Here is a 16,402-nt window from a genome sequence, read left to right on the forward strand (position 1 = left end):
AAAGACTAAACTCAGAAAACACCCAAGCTGCAATACGGTTTGAATAAAAGCCCAGATGGAAAGATTATGAGAAGATAAAAAATGTATGTAGATTTGATCGACATATTCTTTTTGCTCAGTGATGCCTAAACAATAACATTGAGTGCTACCATATTTTTGCATGGGTTTCTTTCTTCTTAACCAAATAAGCATGAGTTCTTATCAACATTTCTAGTAGGCTGTACAGTATAACAAGAAGTTATATCATTATATATTGCCAAGTGCTTATTGTTCATTGGTTCGTTATTTGTTATTGCCAAATACAAACACTGGAGATTATAATCAGCCTATGTTAAAGGAGCAGTTTATTCATTGATAAAACTGAGAACATTTATATCATACTGTAACAATAATGATTTAAAAACAAATAGTAGGCTATCTTCAAAATATATTGCTGTACATCCTGTTACCTCATTTCTTAAGTGCCAGAGAGGAGTAAGAAGGCAAGAGGGTGACAAGAGAAGAGTCTTTCTCTAGTTTACTTAATGCATTGCTTAAAGTTTCATCTATCTTTAGTCTACCCTTGATCAGGCCTTGAACACCTTATCAAACGTGGAGCAATGAGAAAATATACAATAATTGACAATTATTAATGGAAAGCTGTTTATGTTATGTTAACGAGGGAACATCAGCTATTGGATGAGAGGTCCAACACAGAAGTCATTAAAGTGATCAGGTGAAGGATTTGTCATTCATTTCAGGCTCGTCATTCATATGAATTTGTTTGGAGACAGTGTATGGATCCTCTGACTGCAGGTTTCCACTCTTCTTCCTCCGTAGACAGTGATAAATAGCGATTGCAGGCACCGCAAGACTGGGGATTCCTGCCAGAATGAAGATGATCACATTGACCCAGACTGGGTATAGCTTCTCATCCAGTGTTGGGAAGTTCTCCTGAAAAGACAGCCTTAGTTGTTCAGTCATTTACTCCTAATACAGTTGTACTGTCATTACAGTTTTTGTGAGATACACTGTGGGTGCCACACCAGGAAATGTGACGTCTAGCTTTTGGAACGGTTGAAGTTTTGATTTCCTCTCCTCCTTTGCATATGTAGGACATAAATATTACCGATTCAGGATCCCAAGTTTTGTAGAGGAGCTTCTCACTGACTTTCGTGACGAAGTAGAAGATGAAGATGACGAACATTATGAGAGGACTAACCACCCTCCATGTTATCTGCCAGAAGAGGTTAGGTTTGTGACCAATCATGAACTTGATGTCATCGTTGAACCTTGAAGGGAGTTTGGGGAACAAGTAAGTACATGTAGCATCTCCGCACAGTGACACATATTGTGCTAGTGATGCTATTGTATCTTGTCATGCTCACCTGTCAATACCGTATACGTACACAACCGCTATCATCTCACAGAATGCAACAACCAGCAGAGGAATGGAACCACCATAGCCATCAAAAAGGGACAGCCAGTAGTTCCCTGACCCCTGAACAAAAATCAGGCCCACCAGGCAGCAAAGAACACATGTCACCCCTGTTACAGAACAAAATGAACAATGAGGAGACTTCATCCTCAAGGACAAACATAAATATCTTGACTTGTGAGTAGGGAGGTGGGGACTCGCCAGTGACAGCCTCTTTGGGCCAGCTTTTGGGGAACACCTTGAGGTCCTGCAGGGGAACCAGAACTCCTTCGATGTTGCCGAACATGGACGAGAGGCCCAGGCAGAAGAGCATGACGAAGAACAGGATTGACCAGAGTTGAGAGACGGGCATCTTGGTGATGGCCTCTGTGAACACGATGAAGGCCAGACCGGTTCCTTCCACTCCCTATATCAACAGATGTGTCATCATGACATGTACTGTACGAAAACAATTGGTCATTCAAGGTCAGGTAGAGTGCAATCAAATCAAGTGTGTTTTCCAACAATGATTCCAATAATAACAATGGATATGAGATCATTTGTGGAATTTGTATAAAATATAAAACCTCGCTGAGGAAAGTGTTCAGGTCACACGTCTTCAAGTTCAACCCTTGAAGGACATCTGGGTCTGTCCCATTAAGATTCTGGACGGCCTCAGCATAGTTGCTCTCGGTGATGCTTCCTTCAGGGAGATCAAATGCATTCAGCAGCCCAAGGATATTTCTAGAAAGAAGATATTGTACAAAATACTTTCACTATCTACCATGTGTACTTCTCATGACTGAAATAGGACGTTACGTGAGAGCCACGTGTCATGAGAGATCCATAAAAGCGTACCCGCCTATACAGTTGTCAAATCTCTCTGTGGCTCTGAAGCCAATGATGGTGTAGATGACTGTTGCGGCGTAGACCGAAGTAAGGCCGTTGATGATAGAGATGATGACGGCATCCTGTTCACAGTTGTTGCTGGGGACAACACAGACACAGGATCAATCTCTTTCACGACACTCGATTCTTTACTCAGTTTGTTGGTGTACATCTGATGTCAGTAGTTTGGCAATGCAAGAGGGACTCACTGGACTGAGTTGTAGCTGGAGAAGGAAATGAGGCCCCCAAACGCCAGGGAGAAGGAGTAGAAGACCTGGGCCCCTGCATCTAACCAGGTGGATGGATTGGCTAGCTCTGCCAACTGGCCCGGCATAACATGAGTTATCATGTTGCTTGTTATATCCATTTTAGATTTTGATATCTATCTTAGTATACAGTATTCTTAAAGGGGAACACGTTACAATGTACCTGCTGATGTCAGGAATTTCCTTGAAAAAAATCGAAGCGAGAACTTACGTCAGGCGTGAAAAGGAACTTCACTCCACTTAGAGAACCTTTCAGGGTCAGTCCTCGGATCAAGAAAATGGTCAGCACTACATAGGGAAGTGTGGAGGTCACGTACACAGCCTGCCACAGACATGAAGAAGAAAAAAAAAAGTATTATTAGCGAATTATTTGTTTTTCAATATTATTATTATTTTTTGTAAACATTTATTAATCGAATCGGTCTGAGACTGTCACCTTGCCCGTGGTCTCAATGCCACGAATGATGCAGATGTAGAGGACGGACCAGGCTCCCACCAAGCATATGACCATCCACCACTGAAGCCCACCATCCTCCACTATATTGGGGGATGTGTTCAGAGTCTCTCTGTACCAGAAGTAATCCACCGAGGAGCTCCTCACACACTCCTCCACCAGGCCTGGGGAGACGGTGGTACTCATGGTAAATATGATGCCATGCTTTTCAGACGTCATAACATATCATAACATATCATGGTCCTGAATGGGAAAGCAGGAGTCAGGTGGCTGAGCGGTTAGGAAATCGGGCTAGTAATCAGAAGGTTGCCGGTTCGATTCCTGACCGTGCCAAAATGATGTTGTGTCCTTGTGCAAAGGCACTTCACCCTACTTTCCTCGGGGGGAATGTCCCTGTACATACTGTAAGTCGCTCTGGATAAGAGCGTCTGTTAAATGAGTAAATGTAAATGTAATGTAAATGAAAGCCTTGCACTCTACCTGTCATATTGCTGTTTATTGGGCACTGGCTCCAAGGAAGAGGGTTCTGGAAGGAGTTATAGAAGTACCACATGACCCAAGCGATGATGGTGTTGTAGTAGAGGCTGATCATCAGAGACACACACATGGAAGCAATCCCTGTGGAGAAACAGCGTCACTAGCCTCAGGTCTCGTGACGATGCCATGCGTTCAGCTCCGTGGAGAACGTTGCTTACCCACTCCGGTCAAACAAGGGTGGATGGTTGACCACACCCCCAAACTGCCTTTCCTCAAACGCTGACCAATGGCAAACTCTAAATGGAGAAGTGGGATTCCTTCAAGAACCAGGAGGATGAGGAAAGGAATCATGAAGGCTCCTGAGAAAAGAGGAGTCATTCATTTAACCAAAGTCATGCAACATGAGTATTTTAACCTGTATAATGATTAGCTTCTATGTCCCTGAAATGCATCTCATTAAACCTCTCATACAGTTTTAACACGCAGGGAGACATGCTCACAACATTAGAACATGACTCCTTAGTCCTTCTTTTTAGTTGTCCCATTGCAGACTAACACAGGTTATGTATACATACTGTATGGACTTGATATTGAACCCATGACTGGGGTGGCTGTGATTCAGAGTACTAGGTCAGTCTCCTACAGCTAATCTACTTCATCTGCTTCAACTTCAATTTCATTTTCTTCTTCTTCTTCTTCTTCTGCTTCTTCTTCTTCTTTGGCTCCTTCGTTTGCATCTAATTTGTCTTCTTCTTCATCATTTGCTTCTGCTTCTTTTCCACTTACTTCTTCTTCTGCTCCTTTTTCTGCTACTTCTTCTGCATCTTCTTTGTTTACTTCTTCTTCATCTGCTTCTGCTTCAATTGCTGCTTCTGCTTCTTCTTTTTCTTCTTCATCTAATTCTTCGTTTGTTTCTTCTTTATCTACTTCTTCTACTACTTCTTCATCTGCTTCTTTTACATGATCATGGCTCTTCTGTCAGTCAGATTTTTTTTGTATACAAAACTCATTCTCTGACAAATAGTAGCCTCTTGATCTTAATCACATTGAATTTTATTTTTTGATAGAATTGTTGGACCATCAATAATTAGGATGAGAGTGCTGACAGGTCTGTTGATACTGAATGCCGAATAAGACGGTCAAGCTTACTGTTTAAGCTTTATTACAAGTCATATTGGAGATGATTCCAAAGTGCAAGTTAATTCCTTCAACAAATATTTTTCAGTTTTACTGACTCACTGTTAAGTTACGAGTTTATCTTTCTATGCATCAATCGAAATGGCAGTCCATCAGTCATTAACATCTAAAGCCACGTACAAAAGGTTATAATGACCTAACTTGTAACTGTTCATCATCAAGGGTTATTACATTTCCCTGAAGTTCTGTGTTATCTTCCTATCAGCAGTAATGTAGAATTTGTTGGAAAAACATCATCGCTAAACTCTAGCGATATTAACTAGACAACTAGGCCTACTGGGGTGTTAATATTTATTATATGGACATGACTTCCAAGACAGTTATCTGTATTAATCTGTAATTATCTGTAATTTGTATCTGTAGAGTTACACATTTCTCATTCTATGCATCAATAGAAATGGCACACCATCAGTCATTAACAAGTAAAGCCACGTACAAAAGGTTATAATGACCTAACTTGTAACTGTTCATCATCAAGGGTGATTACAACATTTCCCTGAAGTTCTGAGTTATCTTCCTATCAGCAGTGAAGGAGAATTTGTTGGAAAAACATAATCGCTAAACTAGAGACATAATACATGTAACTAGACAACTAGGCCTACAGTGGTGTTGATATTTATTGGTAACACTTTACAATAAGGGTGCAGGAATTATCATTCATTAATGCATTAACTAATGCATGAATCATCATCAGTTAATACATAACTCAGAAAGTACTTAATGATGCACTGATCATGAACACATCATTTGGTAATAGGGAGTCACATATGATTTACTATTAATTAAATCTGGAACCATGTATCAATTCCTATTGACATTAACACATTAACTGATAGGTGAGTTAACTACTTTAGTTAATCGTGCAAACTATGACTGTTAGTTAACTGTGTGAACCAAAACCCTGAGTTAACAGGGTAATTCATGTGTTAATTTCTACAATGGCGGTATCCATAGATTGAGACGGTAATTAATCATTTGTTAATAGTAATGTGCCTCCTCAAGTAAAGTCACAACATGAGTTACATTCACTAATCATTAACTAATTATTCACTCGACAAATACTTACTGTCTTTTCAGAGAGAAAACTTTTAAATAAACTCTATTATGAGATGGAATCCTGCATTACAGTCAAAAACACTTTTTGAATGGATGACTACCATGCCGTTTGCAAAACGTTTTATTTCATTCCAACACACATGCAAGGCCACCTTTCTAAGAAGAAGTCCACTCGAAGTATCGATCAGATCTTCCAAATGCCTGGCTGCCACAAATCCTTGATTCTGGACCGATTCATGACGGTGAACTCCTATGTTAACTTTCCACCAGTGACGATTTCTTTAAGACTGAAAAGGAAGCTAAATGTGTTAGAACACGTTAATCTCGAAGACGAATTTATTCAGCTGCGTATAGTAGCAGGTCGTCGTCGTCGTCGTCGTCATCTACCGCTTGTCCGGGGATCGGGTCGCGGGGGCAACGACCTAAGCAGGGAGGCCCAGGCTTCCCTCTCCCCGGCCACTTCCACCACCTCTTCCTGGGGGACCCCGAGGCGTTCCCAGGCCAGCCGAGTGACATAGTCCCTCCAGCGTGTCCTGGGTCTTCCCCGGGGCCTCTTCCCAGTAGCAGGTCGACTAACTAATTTCCTTCTCATACATTCCCGTTGCGTCACAGTGCTTTTCCCTGTTGAAGCCCAGCTTCAATGGACATCATGAAGCTTCTCTGAAGAGATGTTTCAGTGTTTCAAAACTATACGTTCATTGGATAAATGCTGCGATTATGTCCCGCCATGGACGCTCAGCGTCTCTGGAGGTAAATAGTGGAGTGGGCTGGCCTGGACGCTGGGCTTCTGCGTGATGATTGGAGGGTGTGTGTTTTGATTGACAGCTATTTTGTACTATAAAAAGTCGCCGAACCTACGAAGGGTTAAATTCAGTCCCATCGCGGATTTTAAACTGTAGTACAGACAAACTGCTGCAACCTATTTCTGTTTTTTTGCTTGGCGAAATTGCTAGCCACATTCATTTTAGTATATACTGTTTTTGATCATTTCGATAATCACCTCAGCGTCTCTATATAGATAGGTTAGAGCCTGTCAACTGGCTGACTAGCTAGTCTAGGTCTAACTATAATGGGTAAAAAAGCATTGTTAAGTTTGTATGTGAGTGAGGTCAGTCAGCTCCACGTAGTTTGCCTTTACCATTCAAATGCTTAATTATTCTCTGGTCGATATTTCGAGGAGACTTCTTAGAAAGGTGGCCTTGCGTGTGTTGTTCCAGTGAAATAAAACGTTTTGCAAACGGCATGGTAGTCATCAATTCGTCAAAGTTATTTTGACTGTAATGCAAGATTCCAACTCATAATAGAGTTTATTTAAAAGTTTTCTCTCTGAAAAAACAGTAAGTAAGCCTATTTGTCGAGTGAATAATTAGTTAATGATTAGTGAATGTAACTCATGTTGTGACTTTACTTGAGGAGGCACATTACTATTAACAAATGATTAATTACCGTCTCAATCCATTGTAGAAATTAACACATGAATTACCCTGTTAACTCAGGGTTTTGGTTCACACAGTTAACTAACAGTCATAGTTTGCACGATTAACTAAAGTAGTTAACTCACCTTTCAGTTAATGTGTTAATGTCAATAGGAATTGATACATGGTTCCAGATTTAATTAATAGTAAATCATATGTGACTCCCTATTACCAAATGATGTGTTCATGATCAGTGCATCATTAAGTACTTTCTGAGTTATGTATTAACTGATGATGATTCATGCATTAGTTAATGCATGAATGAATGATAATTCATGCACCCTTATTGTAAAGTGTTACCTATTTATTATATATGGATATGACTTCCATGACCATCCATTTAATTATCTGTAATCTGTATCTATCTCCAAACATTGCAATTTTCTTCCAATATCACTCATTTGAAATTGAATAATGGTTTTAGCTCTACAAAAAGGTATTTAGGTAAAAAAGTATTTAGATGAATAAAGATGTAAACATTGTGCTCCATATGAGGGAACTCACATTCACCAGGAGCATTGTAAAACTTAGCTACCCATAGACAGCACAGTAGGAGGTTAAATATACCACAATTTTAATTGTTACGTATCAGAAACACATTTAAAGTAATGTAAGGCACATGTTGAATTATATACTACATTTAAATTAATAGCTCCAAATATACCAAATACTACTGGAAACCTTAGAAATGTGGCCCATATTGAAATTACCTCCATATGAAGACTAAATTAACACTAAAACAGTGCTAAAGCAAATCTAAAAAATGTTTTGGGGGGGAAGATATCTAATGGGAAACGTCCGACCCAACCAGCCTCCATCTCTCCTACCTCCTCCATGACTCTGGCACAGGTACGGGAACCTCCACACGTTCCCCAGCCCCACGCAGAAGCCCACACAGGTGAGCATGTACTGGGCCTTGTTGTCCCATTTGGGGCGGTCTCCAGCCTCCTCATGCTCCAGCTTCTCCAGCGCTTCATGGGACAGGATCCTGTCTTCCAGGCCTGGGTTGGGCAGCTGTAGCTTCATGGTCGCTCGGACACGACGGGTCACAGTGGAACACAGTAAGGCAGGACGGGTGTGAAGTGCAGTGGGGCTTAATGACAAAGTGGTTGTCAACAACAGAGAAGACAGCCCCTCTGGTGGACCCCTGTGATAGATTGACCCTGATAGGTGTGAGCTTGCGTCCTATCAGCTGGAGAGGCGTGCAGAATTCTTCTCAGGCGTGACACAACCCAAACAGTTCTAACAATAATTAATGTCATGCTCGTAGACTCTCTCATACAAGGAAGCCACCCAGCATGAACGCTGATAACGAGGTTTACAACTTTTGTAAATGCAACTTTTTAACAACGGTAGAGTCCAACATTCAATGCCATTCCAAATTGTACTGCTCTCCTCCTACTCTTTACACAGTGCAATTACATGGTGACAAAACACTGCTTCATTCTATAGGTCGTTGTTGGCATTCAACTCAACTCAGATTTCAGGAGCCAGTGGAGTTTATGTGTTTTGAATTATGTAATTTTTCAAGTTCAAGTCAGTGCAGCTTTGATGTTGTGTGAATGCATAGCCCAGTACAGTTTTTGTTTTTGTTTTCATCCTTCTGTACACCCCCCTCTTGGTTTCTTCAGATGCCATTTACGTTTCAAATTGTGTTTTGCGTTACTGTATAAAAGTCTTATCAGTCATTCTCTTATCACTCTGGCCTTATCCACTCAAATTAATCTTTTAACATCCTGTGTGTCTTTCTTTTGATATGATGTCGATTTGATGCAGATTACATTTAGTACCACTACAATATTCAGAGGTCAGCAAGTATATAAATGGTATTTAGATCACAGATGTCTCTGAAGGACAATAAAACTACAACTTCATGAGTACCTGCATTGTATTCTGCAACTTGGACCAATCTAGTAACCCATGTAAAGATAGTGTAGATTCCAGCATAGAGCCATAATTTTTTTTTTTATTGAAATGTTAAATGATTTACTGATGATTTACGGAACCACTGAGAGCTGGAAAGAAAACGTATTTTACTTCTTTAATTATAGTTTAGATACTACTTCATACTGCTAATTACTACTAATTCTGGGTGTTTACGCTTCCTTTGCTGATCCTGGCCGAGGCAAAACTTGATGATTTAAAAATAATATTTCACTTCATGCTGAAAATGCAATACAATTACCTTGACTTCACTTAAGTAATAGATAATAAATAACTTAAAATAGATAGAAAATGATCATGAAGGTACAGTAATCCTCCCACATGTATATTGAATGAATGAAATAAGGCAGTAAACTAGAATCTGTATTTTATATCGTAAATTGGCAACTTACATTCTACTTTATTGTATATTCTATTTTATTTTAATTGTATTCCACTTAGTACTGCTAGTTTATGTATCCTTAGTAAAGTTAGACCACATATTTAAATTTAAGATTCCTATATGTTTACTGTATGCACCTTCCTGCCAAAGCAAATTCCTTGTCTGTGCAAACTTTCATGGCGAATAAATCCCATTCTGATTCTCATTCTCATTCTGATTGATGTGAAGTGCTGTTTTAACACTAGACACCAGAGGGCAGAATTGGGTAATTTATGAAAAAGGGAACCTACCATTTGCTTTGTCACTACACTGTTGTCATTGTCTTTCACAACTGATGTCACTGTAACTGGATGTGATAAAGCTACATTATTCTTTTTTTCTAAAGAAACCTTTGTGTTTTACTGAAGGAGAATTGAAAATGTGTCATATTAGTTTGCATACTTTTCTCAGTAACATGCTGTGTCTGGCAAGCTGATAATACAGTACATTGAAGACTACATACTTGAACTACATACTTGAACTTTTATTAATTGAAAATCGAACATTGAGTGAGACACCATTATAGAAAAAGTATGGTTATACAAAAAATACATTTACTGAAGTCCTCAGCGAGAATTACGACAATATTTCCCTTTCTAAAGTCAGTCTTACTACTGTAAATTCCTGCCACCCTTATCAACGATATAACAGTATCTAAAAGTCACACACAGGTGCTCTTGATTAAACAACACAACGTGACTGATTGTTCTCCGACCAGACTTCTGTGCTGAAAATGAAGCCCTCCACAAAGGCTTCTCGCCGAGTACCTTGCACTGGTATGGCAAACTAAGCCCCTCCCTCATTGGCAGAAGTGCAGAAAACCAAATCCTAAAGCCTCACGCGATCATTTAAAAACCAGGCAAGAAAGGAGCAAAGCGAGGTGCAGATGATGGAGGGAAGCGATGGGCCTGCAGCCACAACGGAGGGAATCAAGACCGTCACTGAGCGTCCGAAGTGGGACAACAAAGTCCAGTATCTGCTGACCTGTATAGGTTTCGCTGTAGGCCTGGGAAACGTCTGGAGGTTTCCTTACCTGTGTCAGATCTATGGAGGGGGTAAGAAACCTTAAGCCACCACACCTGCCCTCTTAGCCTGTGGTGTCAAGTACAGTGAAATTAAAAGTGTTTCAAATATTCTCATGCAGTTGAGTAATTCAAACTCTGCTATGGCAGTTTATTAAAGCAGGGGATTCAGCCAATGTGTTCTGCTTCAGTAAGGCTTATCTGTGTGTTCAGGTATTTCCCCTGTACATACACTTCTGAAATACCAACAATATGGTTCAAGATCAGGTCACTGAAACTTTTTAAGCAATCAATGTTGTAGCCAGATTACTGTGGTATTTTGGTTGAGAAGTTATAACACAATGTTATACTTCTATGTTACCTGTTAGATATATCTGTCAATGTGGATGTTTGAGAAGTGGTCTGAACTTGGAACGCCTTGGGAACGATAACAGTGTACTGGTCTTTGTTGGCTTGCTCTCCTAACCTCTGCAAAGTCTTTCTGAGAGAAGAGGTTGATAAAACTGAGTAAACGATTCAATGTTCTTGCTCAAACAATGAAGGAAAGTTAATGTCCTTATAATAATTAAATAATAATAATGTAGCTGCAATGTAAAACAAATATTCGTATTGTATTTTCTATTTCTTCAAAGGGGCTTTCCTGATCCCTTACCTCATTGCCCTGGTGTTTGAGGGCCTCCCTTTGCTGCACATGGAGCTGGCAATAGGACAGAGACTCCGTATGGGAAGCATCGGCGTTTGGAACTCCATCTCCCCATTTCTGGGAGGTGTAGGTGAGCGGCCCTGGAACAACGTCATCCTGCTCTGTATTTGCGCACACGCCAAATGCAGTTTTACCCTTTCAAACCTGACTTGCTGACTTACAGATGTATTCATCGTGATAATAGTGCAAGACAAAAATACAAACCAGTTTTCTGGGTGCACAGGTGTGGCATCCATGATCGTGTCTTTCCTGGTGGGATTGTTTTACAACACCATCTTGGCCTGGGTTCTGTGGTACTTCTTCCATTCATTTCAAGACCCCCTTCCCTGGAGAGATTGTCCACTGAATCACAACCTCACTGGTAAACGCCTCGCTCACAAATTTCCATCAATGTTATCTTTTTAGTTTATTCTTGAAATTTCTTTCATGAAGTGAATTGAATTCATGCAGGTTATGTGACTGAATGCGAGAAGAGCACTGCCGTAAACTACTTCTGGTATCGCAAAACACTCAACATAACCCCCAACATTGAGACCACTGGGTCCTTGCAGTGGTGGCTGGTCCTTTGCCTGGCGACAGCTTGGTGTATCGTGTACGTTTGCTTCATACGAGGGATTGAAACTATTGGAAAGGTGCGTGGAGGTTTCACCAGTCTCACAAATGAAAGAGAAAATGGACGTCTGGACGTATGTATGTATGTATGTATGTATGTATGTATATACATATATATGTATATATATATATATATATATATATATCTTTCTATCAGGCTGTGTATGTGACCGCTACATTCCCATACCTTGTCCTGACAATCTTCCTGATAAGAGCCATGACTCTTCCTGGGGCCACTGACGGCTTGGTGTACCTCTTCACTCCTAATGTAAGACACACTCTACACCGAAATAACTATGGGCCATATTGGTCCGAGCACTTGGTAAGATTGAAAGACAGTGTGCAGCCCATTTGTGTGTGTTCTCACTGCAGTGGGATACACTGAAGAAACCCCAGGTGTGGTTGGATGCAGCCACTCAAATATTCTTCTCCTTGTCATTAGCCTTTGGAGGACTTATTGCATTTTCCAGTTACAATCCTCAGAAGTAAGAGGACAAAGTGCAGGACCATTCATTCATTAGACTTGTTGAATCAGAGTATCTAAAACAAATATACGACACACTACAATAATGAATATCAATAGAAAGCATGATATTTGTGAAAGCAAAAACTGATTTGTCTTCTTTATCTCCAGGAATAATTGTGAACGAGATGCTCTCATAGTGGGCTGTGTGAACAGTGCTACATCCATTTATGCTGCAATTCCTATTTTCGCTATTCTTGGATTCAAGGCAAACGAAAACTTTGATAATTGTCGGAATGAGTATGTTTCTCTTAAATTTTGGAAGAGCGATATAAATCCACAAAAATTGCAATGTGAAACAATATGATTTTTTTTCTGTTCTATTTTAGAAATATAATGGCCCTGACAAATGCATTCAGTATTGGAGACCAGAATATAACTCTTGAAAACTATAATGACTGGCTGACACACCTGAATGGAACTGACCCTTCTGAAGTCGCAAGCCTCAAATTGCAAACATGCAGCCTTCAAACCTTCCTTGACCAGGTATATTAACCCTCCTGGAATGTTTACATTCCCACACCGGATGACCATATTCCCTGCCTGACCCTGCCGTATGATGTCACTGTGACAACTTCCGGGTTTTTTCTCCCCTTTACCCAGAGTGTCTCTGGAACAGGACTGGCTTTCATCGTGTTTACAGAGGCTGTGGTTAAGATGCCTGGCTCTCAGGTGTGGGCTGTGCTCTTCTTCATCATGCTCTTCAGCCTGGGATTGTCCTCCATGTTTGGCAACCTGGAAGGGGTCCTAACACCTCTTCTAGATATGCAGATGCTGCCCAAGTGGATGCCTAAAGAGATCTTCACGGGTAAGAACAAAAAAAAGACGCGCCAAAAGACGACGGAAAAAAACGGCACTTCCGTTAGTGTTGTGTTATTATGACTGGTGACATTTCAACATTGTTATCAGGGTAAAGGAATCAAGACTCAAAGCCTGTGATGTAAAATGTGTCTGCCCTTCCCTGGTTTCTAAGGGTGCATATGCCTCACCTCCTTCACTACGGCTCTGATCTTCACCATGGGCTCGGGGAACTACTGGCTGGAGATCTTCAACAGATACGTGGGATCCCTGCCTCTCCTCATCATTGCTTTCTTTGAGATTGTTTCCGTGGTCTACATCTATGGAATTAAAAGGTTTCCGCACTCTCCTACCTACACCAGCAAAGTCTTTCAGTGTAGATAGTGCAGTCCGGTGCTAGCCTGGCTGCCAGCCCAACTAAGCCTCGCTTGCAAAAAAAATTGGTGGGTCTGGAGTAGCCTGGTCCGAAACAGACCCTCATACATTTCATTTGTACAGAGGGTCTGGGATCGCCCCATTGACAAGCGTTAACTTCCTTGAAGGCGGGTCCTCTGTTGAAGTTTAAAACTATTGGATCTGCCTAGAGCCACTCTGATTTGCCAGAACCAATTGCAAGCGTTCGCCTTAGCCAACTCCTTCACCACTACTGTAACGGAGCTACCTGCAGTAGCTGGAAAAGCAAACTTTTCCCGAACCCCGTGGGAGGAGGGCCACAACATCATGGCCACCTACAAAACTCAGCAAGGAATGTTCTTGCTCTGGCTTTAACCTATGGATATTTGGCAGCGTTGCCACAACCACAGAATAGTTTCGCTTGCGTCTTTCTCCGCCGCCATTACTGAACTACTCAAACTAGTGCACGTCATTAACGTCATCGTTCTCAACCACTCCCTCTGTTCGCTGATTGGACCTACAAAAAATGTGTTTCTAAAAACTGACTTCAAAGTCAAGCGCCCAGACCTAGTACAGAAGCAAAATCAACACAGCCCAACGGAGAGTTATCAGACTCATACTCGGACTAGAATTATGAGTATGACAACGTCAGGCTAGTTTGGTGCAGTAGACGGGCGTAAACTTGGAAAGAAAAAAAGAAAAAAAAAAATGTTTTCCTGTGCGCAGGTTCAGCGATGACATTGAGTGGATGACCGGGCGCAGGCCAAACCTATACTGGCAGGTCACCTGGAGGGTGATCAGCCCCCTCATGCTGTTGATAGTCTTCCTGGCCTACGTGGTGATCCAGACTGGAACACAGCCCACCTACGCTGCCTGGAACCCCCACTACGTAAGACAGCCTGCACATTGTCGCTTTAGTCCACCCGTTGAAGTGCTAAAACCCCAAAGACCCTTGTTGTGTATGGAGATCGACACTGCGGGTACGCAGAACTCGAAGGAAGTGGAATGTCCCCGGCTGACCGTTTCCTTGCTCCTCTCCCGAACCTTTTTTCTCTGCAGGTGGACTTTCCCCTGGCTGATGTGCAGGTCTATCCAGGCTGGGTGTTTGCTCTCTGCGTCCTGCTGTCCTCCCTCCCCTGGATCTCCATCCCACTCGTCGCCCTCTACAGACTCGGAGGGCTGTTGAGGAAACGCATGGCGGACAGACGCGGCCCGAACCCATACGAGGATGAACGGGACTTCTCAGATTTATAGATTGATGGTGCCAAGCTACTGCGGCATTTACTGTAGACATGAAGACACACAAAGGTCTCACATTCGAAACGGTCGTTCTGTATGCATGTTCTACACTGATTACACCGTAGGCCCAGGGTCCATGTTTGCTACAGCAAATCCGATCTGAGAAAGGTTGATTGTAGTATTCCTCGGGAGAATGATAGTTATCTTTTTACAGAAAGCTAAACCATCAGATAAACAGCATGGATTTATTATAACGTTGTTTGATTGGCATTTTATAATCACAGCCTTTTAAAGTGACAGTCTCAAAACGTTAATGTCCAAATCTCACGTCTGTTTTTGTGTTAACCATTGGCATTATTAACCACTGGGCATCTGAACCAATAGCAATATGAAGCACTTAGCATATAAATCGCTGGTGATATGAATCACTGATTTGTGACAGATGCTGAATCATTGGCAACACAATCAGTGCAGAATGATATGTGCACAATGTCTAGTAGAACAGATAACAGACATCCAGAGACTGTTACAAAAACAGATGTCTTATTTTAGATGTGCATGTGGTGTCAATATTTGTACAATTAGAGATATAGCTCTTGCTTTTCACAACTGTTGCCTTATTAAAACAAGCTCAGGGCAATCTGTTTTCCCTTTCCCTAATAAACTTTAGATGTAATTCAGCATTAACACTGTACATTACATAACTGCTCTAGTAAAACATTTGTATAAAGTAAAGCTTAAACTGTGTTTGGGACCATTTTAAAAAATCACACAGATACGACATATTCATGTAACCATGATCATGACATTAAGTTGTTTGCTTTTCTGTTGTTTAAAAAAAAGGAAATCTAAACCAATGGAATCAAATGCTTCCCACTATGCGCACAGTAAGAAAAGAGATCGAGCGAGACATAGAGAGACAGAGAGAGAGAGAGAGAGTGTGAGAGAGAGAAGAGAGAGAGAGAGATTGAAGCATGAACGAATGTATGTTTCTGCGCATGTGTGTGTTTGAGTCATACGAGTAACACAGTTGTCCTTTTTTTGTAGGGTGGGTGGACAGTGATATTGTCCTCTCTGTGCCACGTGCTCTGGAATATGCTGGCTCCCTTTGTTGTCCCTCGGCCCGTTCTGCTTTTCTGGCACTTTCATACAATGGTGCACTTTTACACACACTGATGTTATCAAGCCTTTCAGAGTACTACAGCTTGAACTCCAGCTCTCAGGAAAGACAAGCATCCCAATGTAGGATACATGGCAAAAGACACATCATCAAGGATCATCAGTGAGGAATCCCTGTAACATCAGAACAAAGGTGAAGTGAGTCGTTTGGCCTGGCTTGAGTGAGTCGTTTGGCCTGGCTTGAGTGAGTCGTTTGGCCTGGCTTGAGTGAGTCGTTTGTCCTGGCTTGAGTGAGTCGTTTGGCCTGGCTTGAGCAGCTGTGATAGGAATCCTTTTGATGCTAGATTTTAGACTGAGGCTTCTTGACAATCCGAAAGTATTATCTTTTACAGACAAACAATTGTTCTTTGGATTTAAAA

The 16,402-nt window shown here is 41.3% G+C and overlaps 2 protein-coding genes across 2 annotated transcripts; one reads left to right on the forward strand and one right to left on the reverse strand.

Annotated features, from left to right (window-relative positions):
- Positions 1-1,363: 1,363 nt before the first annotated feature.
- Positions 1,364-8,235, reverse strand: slc6a19b (solute carrier family 6 member 19b). Its single transcript, XM_084669212.1, has 10 exons — positions 8,037-8,235; positions 3,700-3,840; positions 3,485-3,622; positions 2,987-3,168; positions 2,762-2,872; positions 2,494-2,606; positions 2,255-2,383; positions 1,984-2,140; positions 1,619-1,823; positions 1,364-1,527 (listed from the first exon to the last, which is right to left on the reverse strand). The coding sequence occupies exons 1-10, from the start codon at positions 8,233-8,235 to the stop codon at positions 1,364-1,366; spliced, it is 1,539 nt and encodes a 512-aa protein (XP_084525338.1).
- Positions 8,236-10,451: 2,216 nt separating this feature from the next.
- Positions 10,452-14,879, forward strand: LOC146300494 (sodium-dependent neutral amino acid transporter B(0)AT3-like). Its single transcript, XM_084707533.1, has 12 exons — positions 10,452-10,629; positions 11,229-11,369; positions 11,523-11,660; positions 11,750-11,931; positions 12,069-12,179; positions 12,284-12,396; positions 12,546-12,674; positions 12,764-12,920; positions 13,038-13,242; positions 13,408-13,567; positions 14,352-14,514; positions 14,685-14,879. The coding sequence occupies exons 1-12, from the start codon at positions 10,461-10,463 to the stop codon at positions 14,877-14,879; spliced, it is 1,863 nt and encodes a 620-aa protein (XP_084563659.1). The 5' UTR covers positions 10,452-10,460.
- Positions 14,880-16,402: the final 1,523 nt, after the last annotated feature.

This window comes from Hypomesus nipponensis, chromosome 2, assembly GCF_054491055.1.
Source record: "Hypomesus nipponensis isolate SF chromosome 2, ASM5449105v1, whole genome shotgun sequence".
NCBI lineage: Eukaryota > Metazoa > Chordata > Actinopteri > Osmeriformes > Osmeridae > Hypomesus > Hypomesus nipponensis.

Bases quoted from the DNA above. Each gene is read 5' to 3' on its own strand.
- LOC146300494 (XM_084707533.1), top strand. From the start codon at position 10,461: ATGATGGAGGGAAGCGATGGGCCTGCAGCCACAACGGAGGGAATCAAG. The intron at 10,630-11,228 runs GTAAGAAACCTT...ATTTCTTCAAAG, and splicing joins GTGTCAGATCTATGGAGGGG to GGGCTTTCCTGATCCCTTAC. The intron at 13,243-13,407 runs GTAAGAACAAAA...CTGGTTTCTAAG, and splicing joins GCCTAAAGAGATCTTCACGG to GGTGCATATGCCTCACCTCC.
- slc6a19b (XM_084669212.1), bottom strand. From the start codon at position 8,235: ATGAAGCTACAGCTGCCCAACCCAGGCCTGGAAGACAGGATCCTGTCC. The intron at 3,623-3,699 runs GTAAGCAACGTT...GTTTCTCCACAG, and splicing joins CCCTTGTTTGACCGGAGTGG to GGATTGCTTCCATGTGTGTG. The intron at 2,141-2,254 runs GTACGCTTTTAT...TCTTCTTTCTAG, and splicing joins TTTGACAACTGTATAGGCGG to AAATATCCTTGGGCTGCTGA.